This window comes from Myodes glareolus, chromosome 22 (genome assembly GCF_982192425.1).
Source record: "Myodes glareolus chromosome 22, mMyoGla1.1, whole genome shotgun sequence".
Lineage (NCBI taxonomy): Eukaryota > Metazoa > Chordata > Mammalia > Rodentia > Cricetidae > Myodes > Myodes glareolus.
Window position 1 is genome coordinate 36652552 of NC_142047.1, and position 14452 is coordinate 36667003.

The 14452-nt window shown below is 44.3% G+C and overlaps 1 protein-coding gene across 4 annotated transcripts; it reads right to left on the reverse strand.

Annotated features, from left to right (window-relative positions):
• Window positions 1–1091: 1091 nt before the first annotated feature.
• On the reverse strand, window positions 1092–9820 carry LOC125402427 (acylcarnitine hydrolase-like). 4 transcript variants are annotated; one of them, XM_087900306.1, is made up of 13 exons: window positions 9671–9820; window positions 8875–9085; window positions 7134–7275; window positions 6360–6493; window positions 6020–6278; window positions 5148–5246; window positions 4785–4925; window positions 4586–4666; window positions 4206–4350; window positions 3707–3844; window positions 3280–3352; window positions 2629–2833; window positions 1502–1640 (listed from the first exon to the last, which is right to left on the reverse strand). In XM_087900306.1, exons 1-12 carry the CDS (start codon window positions 9744–9746, stop codon window positions 2647–2649), a joined length of 1686 nt encoding a protein of 561 aa, XP_087756432.1. In that variant the 5' UTR covers window positions 9747–9820; the 3' UTR covers window positions 1502–1640; window positions 2629–2646. The 4 variants fall into 4 exon arrangements, with proteins under 4 accessions (XP_087756433.1, XP_087756432.1, XP_087756431.1 ...); XM_087900307.1 differs by lacking the exon at window positions 2629–2833 and having other exon boundaries at window positions 1092–1640; XM_087900305.1 differs by lacking the exon at window positions 1502–1640 and having other exon boundaries at window positions 2335–2833.
• Window positions 9821–14452: the final 4632 nt, after the last annotated feature.

Sequence of the window (14452 nt, forward strand, 5' to 3'; positions counted from 1 at the left end):
GTGGACTTCTGATCCCTCTACCCAACTATGAGGACTCACCCAAGAGTCAAACATCTTCACAGATGTGGTTTGATGATGCGATTGTTGGCATTACCATGGCTACAGAACCCTTGGGATTCAAGTCAAACCTTGGCAGACACAAAATAACAAACTTGGTTTTCTGGACACACATACACACACATGCACACGGACACACACAAATAACCCACAAGTATGCACATACAGACACATACATGCATATAATTTTATGCATGCCCACATACACACATGTGTGTACACAAAAACAAAATACTACTCACACAAAAGCACAAATATGTATGCATTCACACAAGTACTGAGTCATCTGTGTGTACACGCACACAGACATGTACACCTCCCCCCCCCCACACACACACACACTGTCTCAGACTGGAGTAGATAATAGATATTTAAACCTACATCCAAAACAAAATAGTGCCACTGACTACTTTGGGGCAGAATAGATGAATGCAGTTGAATATTAAGAAAAAACAAATCGTCAGGTAGTGGTGGCACATGCCTTTAATCCTAGCACTTCGGAGGCAGAGGCAGGCAGATCTCTATGAGTTCAAGGCCAGCCTGATCTACAAGAGCTAGTTCCAGGACAAGCTCCAAAGCTACAGAGAAACCCTGTCACAAAAAAACAAAAAAAAGAAAAAAAAGGAAAAAAATCAATATTGATCAATGTACAGATTATGTTAAATGAGACTGTAGGTGACATTTAATCGACAAACACCATGGGATGCTTTCAAATCCGGTCACTGACTTGGGAACCTCTATGTGATGTGTTTTGAAAGTATCTATGATACGTATTTCTATATTGAAACTTAGACTCCAATGTGATGTTATTAAGAGTGAGGCCTAGTGGAGGTCTGGGACATGAGAAACATTAAAATATCCCAATACTCAGTGAAAAACCCAGGTTTCATCCCTGGATCAGAGAGCTGGTCATCACGATACAGCAAACAGGTTCATATCTTAACCTTGGACTTCATGGCCACAAAAGCACGAACCTAATGAGATTTTTCACACCTCACTCATATGATATGGTGTTTTTGAAGAACCCACATCGATGGTTTTCAAACTTCTGCTTTATTTTAAGGAGATGTTTTTGTCTTAGAGAAAATGAAAATGAGGGTGAGAAATTAAGGGAGGAAGGAAGGAAGGAACCTAGTACCAATGGTTGTTAAAGTTGGTGAGAACGCCTTGGGATGTTAACAATTCCACATCGTTATAGGAGCATTCATTGAGTGGCTCTAACCAAAGGTGACCCAGCAGGATAGAGTCACATGCAGGGGATTCGTGATAAATGTAAAAGAACAAGTTCAGAGGTTATATGAATGTTAGAATCAGCCCAGATCCCTCAATTAATTTTTTGAACCTCAAAGCAACCCCATCAGCAGCCAATGCTAAACACCATTCCCCGCACAGGACACTATAGCTCTTTGTGCGTGCTCTGAGATTTTTTTAGCTCCTGGATCTTCTGAGGCAGAGCCTTGGTCCAGAACTGCAGCCTTCTGGCCTTCAGGGCTCGGCCCACAGCAGTCTGGATGTCCAGCTGCGGGTACTGCTCATCATGGTCCATCATGGGCCAGTAGGGTAGACCCTCACTATTAGGGTTCCTGTGGATATGTATACATGCATACAATTGTCTGTATGCTCACAAACACACATGTGTATACACAAAAGCACACACATAAAATCACATACGTGCACAAATATTCATGCAAGCACAGAAATATGTGTATGTGCACACATACATACGAGGACCCTCCATCACACACTATCTATCTGGAGTAGATAATAGATATTTAAACCTACATCTAGAAAAAAAATAGTGCCACTGATTACTTTGGGACAGAGTAGACGAATGAGGATGAATATTGAGAAGGATAGAAAAAGAAATTAATATTGATAAATGTACATTTATGCTAAATGAGTTTGTACGTGTCATTTAATCTACAAACTCCATGGGATGCCTTCAAATCCAGTGACTGACCTGGGAAACTCTATGTAATGGGTTTGAAAGTTTCTATGATTCATATTTTTATGTTGAAACTTAGGCTCCAATGTGATATTATTAAGAGTGAGGTGTAATGGAGGTCTGCGCCATGAGCAATATTAAATATCCCAATACTCAGTGAAAAACTGAGTTTCATCTTTGGATCAGAGAGCTAGTCATCACAATACAGCAAACGGGTTCGTATCTTAACCTTGGACTTTATGGTCTCCAAAAGCATGGACCTAATGAGATAGAGCACCTGATTTTGACACAACCCACCCATATGATACGGGTTTTTAAAGAACCCATATAAATGTTTTTTCAAAATTCTGCTTTATTTTAAAGAGGAATGGGTATATTGGGGCTCACAAATCCACATTGTTAAGGGAGCATTTATTGAGTTGGTCTAACCAAAGATGACGCAGGATTGGTGATAAATGTAGAAGAACAGATAAGTGCGGAGGTTATATGAATCAACCAGGACATATATATATCTATATGTGTGTGTGTGTGTGTGTGTGTGTGTGTGTGTGTGTGTATTCAACACAGATCCCTCAATAAATTTTGGGAACCTCAAAGCAACCCCATCAGCAGCCAATGCTACACACCATTCCTCACACAGGGCACTATAGCTCTTTGTGCATGCGCTGAGATTTCTTTAGCTCCTGGATCTTCTGGGGCAGAGTCTGGGTCCAGAACTGCAGCCTTCTGGCCTTCAGAGCTCGGCCCACAGCAGGGTGGATGTTCAGCTGCAGGTACTGCTCGTCATCGTCCATCATGGGCCAGTGGGGTAGACCCTCGCTGTTGGGGTTCCTGTGGGTATGACAGCCAGCGGGGAAGGGTGAGGTCACTCTGATTCTAAGTCTGACCACTTTTTTGAGTCAAGGCATTGGATCAAGGCCAGTGGTTAATGGGGTGTATGGGACAGGTGTCCTGATAAAGGGACACAAGTGTCACCCACTAGATTCTGCTCCATGTGGGGGAAGACTATTTGGCATGTTTTACAATCTACATCTAAGAGGCAAGATATAAAAAACAGTACCAGAGTACTATGGCTCATGAGCCAGGTTACTGTAGATGATCAGTAACTGACACCTACAAAATATCTATATAAATGTGCTATCCTTGAGAAGAATCTATCATGTGATGGAAGATTCAGGAATGCTAAAGAGACCATGACACAAAGGGAATTCCTATATAGGGACCTACATATCCCTATAACCCATATAGGGAAGGTTGAGAGAGAGGTGTGTTCTCACCCATGTCTTGCAAAGTTGGCCCAGTACTTCATCATTCTTCCATTCAGTAGCTTCTCCTCCTCAGTGAGGTCAACTGCAGTCATGAGAAAAATAAATCTTGACGTCCATGACATCAAACATAACTGCTCACTCAAGCTTCACATCAGAATTCCATCTGCTGTCATCCCTAACTATCAGCTTTATTCCCTCCCTTCTTCATTATACAATAGTCAACATCCATGCAATCCTCTAATGGAATTCCTGCCCCAGTGAGCTGTCATCTCTATCACAGGCTAGACTGGCATGGGTCCAGATTCTAATCTTGGTATAATTTTTTAGTCTATGATATGATACATGTTTGAATTTCTTCTCTCCCAGAATCTAGTTTTCCTCAAATGGACTGGGAGCTCAGAAGTCCCTGGGATGTCATCTGCGATGTCAGACTCACGTTTTATACCAAAGATGAAGGATCCAAAGACAAAAGTAATCTCATCACCATGGTCAGCCTTCACATAGGGTGACCTGAAACTCTTGAGGAAGCTGGGTTGATGTTGGAATTCATAGAAGTAGACAGGGGCATGGGAACCTGGGGGTAGGACAAACAGTGACTTAGTAGCCCATCAACTGGATTTTTGCTGAAACATTTGTTGGCAAGGTACCTTGATATGAAGTTACCCGGAATAATAAATGCTAAAGGGGGAGAGAAAGTTCCAGGCTGGAACTGTAGCTGTGGAAAAACCCAGGGCAAAACAGTGCTCATGGCCTTCCCAGCCGGATGGTTATGCCAAGTTAATAGATTTTCAGAAACTCATTTTTTTCCTCTGCATCTAGATGTCATTCTACTAAACTAAACATGAGGAGACCTGGATTCCCACACCACTCCACAGTGCTCACCCATGGTCTCCATCTCTGAACTGCTCCCCTAAGATTGTTACAGATGTACTCACGGTGAAAATGTGCTACTTGGAGTGCAGGGATCACAAACATGAAGTCTCCCATCATCTCTGTAAACTGTAATTGGAGGGTCTGTGGGTCCTCAGTGTCCCCCATGTACTCTTCCATCATCAGATCGCTACACTCAGGAGGCAGCATCTACACCAGGAGATCAGGATGAATGCAGTTAGGCATGTTCTCGCTTAGTTGGGCAGCAGAGTGTGCTTTCAGGAGAATGGGGCCTGGGCAGAGATAGGGCGCAGGTGAAAAGGTTCATGCTCTGAGGTCACCCCACACAGAATCACACACATATGTTGACCTTCGCTAATAGGGATGCTATCTGAGAAGGGATATGAGGGACATCTCCTTTTGGATAGGACCAGTGGTATCTCACCATTTGTGATGCTGTATTCTTCAAAATAGCCTGCAGGTTCTCTCTAGTTATTTCCTTTATTGTATGAGCAATGCCGAAGATCTGGGTAGTAGAAGACCTTGTTAAGTGTGGATCTGATGGACTCCTTTAAAGATGAATTGTGTCCCCACTGTTTAGCAAAAAATTCTCTAATCTCTCAAAGAATTGTACTGAGACTCACCATGGGGATGACCCAACCATACTCATCATTGTTGACACCAATGATGCTGGGGACAGGACGAAAATCCACAGAAGTCAACAACTCTTGGGGATGCTTGGGTAGGAAAACCCCATCCACCACAGCAGGGATGACCTTGAAGTCCTGAGGGGCATTAAAATCAATGCTGAAGGTCAATTAAACGTATATGTTGATGCTCACTGAGTCACTTCCACCACTTTCATATTTCTTACTGGCCTCAGGGTTCTCAGCTCACTCCGGAAGAGAATCTACACTTAGATTAGCCTATCTTGTTGTTCATAGTGTACACAGAACTAAAGAACACAAAGTCTGACTAGATGTTCCAAGGCACACAATTCTACTTACCTTGTTAATGACCAGAATCTCTGCTTCACTCTTGCCTCTCAGACAGTGTACCAGGGCCTCTGAGTCCATGGTCCCACATCCAGACAGGTTGGCCACTGTCTGTGAAGGGGCACAAGTGGGGAGAAGAATATTTACAATTTCAATTCAATGCTAATGCCCTAAATTCTATACAATAGTATGTGCTGTATGTGTGTATACATATATATACACACACACATATACATATAAATTTTCCCCTTTGTCCTACTCTTCAAAGGTGACAGGCATCAGGCAGTATCCTCTCTACCTCCACACGTTTTCCCTTAGGGTAGTTTTATGAACTCCAGCTACCCTTCTGTATATTGGATGTGAGAGAAGCAGTAAGTGTACCAATGTTTATATGTGAACATTAGAGGCCCTGATCTTTCTTCACAGATGCCTCTTATTTGAGAAAGGGGGTCATATTGTTTTCTGCTCCTAGTTTAAGCTACGCCGTGAACATCTAGGGATTCTCTTGTCTCTGCATCACCCACCTGAGCACAGAAACCTTGGAATTACAGACATCCTACTATCTTCAACCTTTTGAACTAGGTCCTCAGGCTTGTACTCCAAACACTTAAAAAAAAAAAAAACCCACCAAGCTATCTCCATAAGTACACGCATATTTATTTTTGTCACTGATGGAAGCCGCTTGGAGCAGTTTGCTGGTCAGATAACATGATCACCAAGTATGAAGTAGAGGCAAGTAGCAGCTAACCCCTGAGTTTCTCAAAACTTATTGGAAGGAAACTATTTTCCATGGTTATTGTTTTCCCCATGAGACAGAAGACCAGAGTACCAGAAGACAAAGGCTGGGGGGGCAGACTCAGTCTATGGTGGTTGAGGGCACTCACATTGTAGACCCTCTCGTGGGTGTCAGAGATAAGGTCAGGCAGCAGGGCCACTCCACTCTCCATGATGGCTCTGTGGAAGAGTCCTTTGGACATGGGGGACACAACAAGTGAAGACACACTTGTGCCACCTGCTGACTCGCCAAAGATGGTGACAAGGTCAGGGTTGCCTCCAAAGTGGGCGATGTTCTGCTGGACCCAGCGTAGGGCGGCTACTTGATCCAGGAAGCCCCAGTTGCCTCTGGCGTGCTGGTCTCCAGTGCTGAGAAGTGGAAGAGACATGGATCAAAGGGCTATCCAGGTTCTTCTCAGTTGCCATTGTCTGCCCCAGTTTTATCCTCACCTGAAGAATCCCAGGACACCCAGACGATACTGGATATTAACAACCACCACATCCTCAATCGCTGCCAACATGGATCCATCAGTAATAGAAGCCATGCCTCCAACAAGGGCACCACCATGGATCCACACCATCACCTGGAGAAGTCAAGAGAGTTGCCGGGAAGCTCATAGCCATTCCAATTCTGCAAGACTGCTTACTAGAGAATCAACTGCTGTGCCTCTGTGCAGCTACACAAATACATGCAAATCCTCAGGACTTCAGGACCTTCGTCATAGGCGGGTTCTCTAGTAACCCCATCAGTATATTTCTAGTCCGCATTACCACCATGTATCTCAGTTTGAATTAATGGGTATTTGTAGAGTAATGTCGTCATTACTCAGACTCTGCATAGTGGAACGACGAGCGGTGTCTTCATGGTTATCTCTCCAGACGAAAAAAGGAAAGGATCATCAGCTCTCAACAACACAACGCATAATCCAAAAGTAGATATAGGTAAGCTTAATACTGAGGCTTGAGCACCTAAGTGGTCCTACAGAACTCTGGTTGTGGAAGGAGTCTAGTTGTAACAAAGAACTGGAGCATTTAATCAGTCAATGCTCCTGTTCTGTGTTCCATATCCAGGTGCTTAGTGTGGCTGAGAAGGCCTGCTTTGACCCAATAGGTAGAGGCTTTTCAGCAGAGTCCCCACTACAGTGGAGATCAGGTTGCTTTTAGCCCTTCTAATCATCTTGAAAACAATGCCCTCTCCCAAGCTAACCATGTCCGGACACTCACAGGCAGGTTAGAGCCCTCACGGGCATGCGCTGGTGCGTAGATGTTGAGATACAGGCAGTCCTCAGACATAGAGAGTGTGTGCAGGGGCAGGTTCATGTCCTTCAGGCCCACTGAATTCATCATTTCAAGGTTTTGCAGACAGCTGATGGAAATAGCAGACAGATATTCCAAGAGATGCATGGTGGTCAAAAGCAAATGTGAGCCTGGACTTTGTGTCCCCCACCTCCAGCGGCTGCTCTTCATGAGGCCCTGACAACACATGTTCCCCCTCTGAAGTCCCTTCCACCAAGGTAATGGCCACAGGCTCCACGAAAGTTTGGGTGGGGTCTTTCAGTTTGGTTGGGTCTGTATATTTTTTCTGAGTCTGGTATATAGAGACATCTCAGTGTCTCTATGTAAATGATTGGATGTATGCAGTGACACTCACTAAAGTGTATAAGAATAGAAAAGTGACCTAGACCTTAGCAATGTAAAGCATGCAAGCATTTTCTCCTCTCTGTTCCTGGTTGGGGATGTGATGTGACCAGCTCTGTAGGGCCCTGTCTTCCCTGTTCCTTGAGGCTGAAGCACAGGATGCAAGAATTGTTTATGCTAACCAGCTTAACTTCCCCTGCGCATTCTGGCAGCAGGAGGGAATTAGCCTTGTTTCTGTCATTGCTATGATAATTTCACTTGCTAAGAAGGTCCTCACAGGAGCCCTAAATCTCCTCCCATCTGTCTGTCAGAGTTCCCAGCTTGATACCCCCTGCATGGAGGCTCAGGCCACTGGCTCCAGGCAGTCAACACTATGATCTCACTCCCAGGTGGGAGGGGGGCTCTCATCCTCTTGCCTCCAAGTATATAAGCCTACGTGTGCTGAAGAAAGATTGACATTTACCCTTTGGGTGAATGATCCGATCTCTGTGTGTGTGTGTGTGTGTCTGTTCAACTCCTGGGATAATGATCCAGACTCGTGGCAACCTGGTACAGGAGGCGCGCCCTGTACCAGGAGAGTGAGGTTTCACAGAAAAGCAAGCAGCATAGCTCCTGTAATTTTCTTTCAGTGTAACTTCCCCAACATGATAAATTATCATCTACTTTAATAGTAGCTTTCTTTCCTAAACTGCTTTTCTTGGTACTTTATTACAACAACAGAAAACAAACAGATTGCAATATTGGAGTGTGGTTCTCTACGGAAATAGAGGAATCAATGGACAATACTGCCCAAAGCAAGTGAGAAATCCCTCACCCCATGTACAGACTCAGGGAATTTCTTTTTCCTATGCCGTCTTCAGTGAGAATTAGTTACATATAGTTCCTTGGTCAGTATTGCTTGGCCCAATAGGTTGTCACAGTGGCTGTGAGGATGGAGTTAGGAAATATTCCTTCACACCTCTCAGGACCTGAAGTGTATTCTACTTGATTTGGGGTGCTCTCTCCTTAATAGGTCACACAACTCATGCCTCGAGATCCATCCCATTGTTGAAAAGAACACTGGGCTTTATTGAATCTGTGACTAAATTTAATCTTTGTTCCTCTCTACAGTACCTGCATCTGACTCTCAATGGTGCCAAGCTCTGACCCAGGAGCTGGTACAGTTGTTCTACTCAGCCTTTGCACATGTGTTAGAAAAATGCATGGCGGGCTCCCCACAGTGAGAGAAAACTGCAGTGGAGCTGAGATGGAGGAAAGACTTCAGCAAGACTCAGAGCTCAGAGCAAATGTTCACCCCAGGGCCAGACGTCCTCTGTACAGAACTTACATGGCTGGATGTGAGGTCACATCTCTCACACCACTCCATGGTTCAGGGGCTTCAGGGGGTGCAAAACGCAGTGGTCCTACAGGCGGCTTGGCAAAGGGGATGCCCAGGAAACTGTGGACACCAACTTTGGCATCATTCACTTCAACAAGGCTGCCTCGGACCTGGCCTGTGTGTGTGTTTCTGATGGGGCTGGCATCTGAGGAGTCCTGACCTGTTTAGAGAAATGCCATCTGGGTTAGTTGAGTGTAATCAGTTGCCAGCAGATTGTGGGAATTAACATTGCACTGTTACCAGGGCAAAAAAGAAGGGAACCCAGGACCTCCTAGTTCAGCTGTGGGGTGTGAGTGTGGGAACTTCCCTATCCCTCAGGGCCTTTCCAATTGCCCTTTGAAAGGTGTCAGAGCATTTCTCTGGCCACAGAGTTCACACACTCTGAGCTATTTGGCCTCGTGAAATTATGATGATTGTCATTCTTACACAAAGGCCTGCTGTAGCTACAGTAAGAGTCATATATTGAGGAGGGAAAAATTCCTTCATCTTGCTTTTCCTTGAATTCTCTAGCATTCACCAGAGCTCCTTACACTGAACTGGTCTCCTCACTATGGAGAGATTTTAGACATCTCTGACCCTCAGTTAGTGTGCTTTGGCTATGGGCTTGGGAGACACATGATTCCCACACTTTAGTCTGTCCTTTCCATCACCAAATCCTGCACCCCTGCTCCCTGGCCTTCCCTCCCTCCCACAAACTCAACCTCTGATTTCAGTCATTTCCCATTAACAACTTATTGAGCCTCACCCTTTACATGAAGTAGGAAAAGCAGGAGCCCAAAGACCACAGCATTCAGCCAGCTATGAAGTTGTTTCAGGGGCATGATCAGCTCTCAGGTCTGGGTCTCTGCTGCTATGTAGGACAGCCACGTTTCACAAACAGGAAGCAGAATGTGTGTGTCCTCCCTAGCTATGAATTTAAATCAAAAGGATGTGGGTGGGGACCTTGGTGTGGTGGGGCAAAGTTCTCATTGTTGGAGAACTGATTAGTCAGAAGTAACAGGAGCCAATATCCAGAAGACAGGGCAAAGTCATCCTGCTCGTTCTGTTTCCTCCTTGGCCCTGGAAAGGCACAGCATGGATTCTGAAGCTCTTCTGGGACACCAGGAGCCCTGTCCTCACACATGGACAGAAAGCTGTAACAGGAGAGACAGAGGGCTTCTGTGAGTAGGGACACACTCAAGATGTCACAGGAGAGACAGGCACATGCAGGAGCTCTGAGTGTGACCTTCATCTTCAAGACGCTTCTGTGCTTGGAAGACTCAGTTACTGAGCCTGGATCCAGGCTCCCAGGTCTCTTCAATATTCTTAGTGTCTACATGGACACCTCCCTGTTAGGTCACAGTTGTTTGATCAAAACAAAGTACAAAACTGGTACTTTTATAGTCCCCAGACCCTATTCACTCCACCCTTGAGATGTGTCTCCTCTAGTGGCCTGTTCCTGCCAAGATCAACTTCACCATCACTTATACATTTCACAAATATTTGTAATTGTTTGCATCTATTTATTTATTTTGTGCGTATATACATATGTGTGTGCATGTATGTAGATTTTCCCAGGCCCTAGCTCACATATGGAGGTGAAGGAAGAATTTGTGTAAGTTTATACTCTAATCCCACCATATGAAGGGCAAAGTGGACCTTAGGTCATTAGGATTGGAGTGAAGTTCTTTTACCACCTCCTGATTAATATCATATGTAACCATGTGGTAAGCATTTGATTGGGCCTTGCAGGTTCCAACACTGGGGTCAATCAGAGGTCAAAGGAACTATGATAAACCTGAGATAAAGGTGTATAAATAGAAGTTTTAGAATCCCAATAAAGCACTAAGATGATATATCAAAGGATGCAGGATCAGCAGTCCAGACTGGCTTCTGAGAGGAAGTGGCGTGGGGGTCAGTGTCAGACAACCTTTAGTGCCACCTGAGAATTGGCTTTGGCTACAAATTATCTTCATTATTACTATATAATAGTCTAGAGTCCCGCAGCATGGCACTATGGTACTTCTTCCTTGGTTTCCCTGGCACATCACAGCTCAGCCCCAGCCTCCTCTAATCAACAGGGGCTCCTTTGATTCACTGTCACCCCTCCAATGCACTCTTGTCCTGACTGTTGTCCTGGCATTTCTTGGCGAGTGTTCTCTCCACTCCAAGTTCCCAACCAAAAGAAGAGCTGGACTACAAGGGCTGAGAAGTCCCCAGTTCCTCCAGTCTCTATATGAAGGAACTATATTCCTAGTGGATCCTGGGCATCCCTGGGCTTTTAAATCCCAGACTTTTTTTGTAGCTCAGCTGGGGAAATCCCTGTGTGCTGCTACTCACTGCCCCATCATCAGAGGCCCCGTGTGGATGATGGCCATGGTCCCAGTGAAGATGGGAAATGAAAAAGACGCTCAAACTCTGGTCTGTAGGGGAGGCAGAGAGTGAGAAGGGAGAGCATGAGAGGTAGAAAAAGAAATGACATAGATAGATAGATAGATAGATAGATAGATAGATAGATAGATAGATAAAGAAAATAGAGGCTCAAGTCCATAAAATTCCTCCAATGAGATGCCTCTGTATCCCTGTTCAGTGTGATCAGATTTAAGATCAATAAAACCGAGTGCTGGGAAAGACATGGAGCCACTGGCACTCTCCTAGACCACTGGAGGAGACACATAATGATGTAGTCATTATAGACAACAGTCAGATAGTTCCTTTAAAAGTTAAACATATTTATCCTGTGGTTGAGTAATTCTACTCCCAGGTCTTTAGTTCAAGGAACTGAAAACACCAATCACAAAAACTCATACTTCCAAAGTTCATAAGAGCCTGTTTAAAAGTAGGTCATTCAGGAGTTGATCAACTAGGGATTGGGCAAAATGAGATGTTTGCACATGGGGAGAGACACTATTAACTAAATGCAGCACACTTGACTCTTTTGTCCCTTTTCAATTTTCCTTCTTTCTCTTTGTACATTTATTTTATTTAAATAAGATTTTTTTAATTAGTTTACGTTTCAACCACAGTTTCCCCTCCCTCCTCTCCTCCTGCCCACACCTGGGCCCCACTTCTGTTCTACTTCCCTTCCCTTCCACTCCCCCTCCATCTCCACTCTGAAAGGGACAGCTCTCCCCTGGGCTTGCACAAAGCATGGCACATCAAGTTGTGGCAGGACCAAGCTCCTCCCTTTGTGTCAAGTCTTGGCAAGATAATCCAGCATGGGAAATAGGTTCCCAAAAGTCAGTTAAACACCAGGAACAGGTCCTGATCTCACTGCAAGGAGCTTTACAAAGAGACCAAGGTACACAACTGTCACACACATATGCAGACAGCCTAGGTCAGTTTCCTGGAGGTTCCCTAAATGTTGATCTAGAAACCTTGAGATCCCTTGAGCTTAGCTCAGCTCAGCTGTCTCTGGGATTCCCCTTTCATGACCCCCAGGTTCCTAATTCCCTCCTCCTTTTCTTCAACAAGACTCCCTGAGCTCAACCCAGTACTTGGCAGTAACACACTCAAATCTAAAAGGCGTTTAACTTAGTAACAGAATGTTTCACATAGAAATACTTTACTGAGATAGGATAACCCAGGACTCTGATGTTTCTAAATTATATCCAGGTTCTGAACTGGACCATCAGAAAGGGACTGCAGAAACCAGGCAATGATGGACAGAGAGGAGCTACGGGAACCTTCCTCCAGTGAAATGAGACTTGTACTTCCGTGAAAGTAGCTGCACAGCTCGTTTCTTGTGCAAAGTTTACACATCTATGCTGTTAAGTGGGCAAATGTAATTTCTTAGAAATCATTTGACTTCAGAGACTTTAAAAAATGACACAGCTACTGAAATTCTAAAGGCCATTTGATGAGGTGTCCTGTGTCTGTCAACAGAAATGGAGACTTCACAGATGTGTGCAGCAGGAGCTCACAAACGCCAGTCCCCAGTGAGAGCATCAGGCAGCAGTCTTCTTGCACTCAATGGAAGGGATCTTCTCTGCCCAGCTACCAAGCCAAGGCTAAGAGAGTCTTGTCTCTCTTCTGCCTCCTGGTGTTTGCAATGTGGAACATAAAAATCATCCCATCCATAAATGCTATAGATTTAGTGCCTCCCCTCCACACTCTCTGTGCTTTCAAGCCCTATCTAGGCAGATGTTCTCTCTCTCCTCAACTCCCTTTCTGGAAAACATCTGGACTGTGAGAGCTGAATGGTCCACCTACCCTCCTCCATTTCTTCCAAGCTCAAAGACATGGAAGCTTCTTTATGTTCCTGGGACAGCCTGGTGAGTCCACTTAACCCTGGTTTGTTTTGTAGCACGACATGGGGGAAGTTTCCCATGTGCTCTGTCGCCCAGTGCAGCATCATTCAGACCCTTCATGGATGATGGTGGAGACCATCATAAACATGTAAAACAAGGAAGACTCTCAAATTCTGTGTGTATGCTGGAAGGGGTGGATCTGGCACCTTTCATTTATTGGCAAAAAGGGGGAGAGGGACTAAAGTCTACAGATTCCTCTTTATGGAGATATTACTGCATATGCACACATATACCAGTGTTGAAAAATTATGGCGCCACTGCTATGCTCACACATGCATGGCTGGAGGAGATGCAAAATGGTGTAGTCATATTGAAAGACAGGTTGACCTTTTCTACAAAAGATAAAGGCACCTATGCTGGGACTCAGCAAAACTACTACTGTTGATAAAGCCTACTGGAATTACCAGGTGTCCCTTCAAGCCTTTCCCTGTCTCTATCTGACCTTGTTCTTTGCTGCTGTGACATCTATTGTCAGGTCACCTCAAACCTTCACTCTGCAGTGAGAATATTGAGAGTTGGTCCACTAGGAAACTCAGCTCATGGATATCATTATTAATCCCATCAGCCCAGTGTAACCAAAAAAAAAAAAAACCAACAACAACAAAAAACAATCTTTGAATGAGAAAGCTAGCCCTCAATACACAGCACACCCAATAGTACCTTAACTTTGAAATGCATGGTCTCCAAAATTGTGAGCAAATTCCTTTTGGTTATAAATCACATAGGTTATGATATATACAAACTCATGTATGCATATCACATGTATCAGTCTATGCATACAGGCAATTGAGATGAAGTGTGTGTATCTGTTACCAGATGACCTGAAACTCTTGAGCTCATAAAACCCACCTGCCTTGGCCTTCCAAGTACCCAGGCCACCTGTGTGTCTGCCATAGACCTGAGCTTGCTGCTTACGATGATTTTTGTTATGGACACATAAACTTTCTGATACACCAGGGCTGTGTCAAGTCACATGTTTTATAAGTTTTCTATGTAGATGAGAATATTAGAGCTTGTTAACAGATGGACGTGAGAATTTGACATCCCATCACTGCTTCTGAGTCAATTTCCTCAAACATCAGAAGTGGAGACAGAATATTGAATCCAGGATCTTATACATATGAGATAAGTGCTCTATTCCTAAACTATATATTGAGGATGTATATTTTAATCTTTGATAATCTCATAACATATACAATGTATTTAAATCATGCTTACTCCCTTACCTTAGGCAGCCT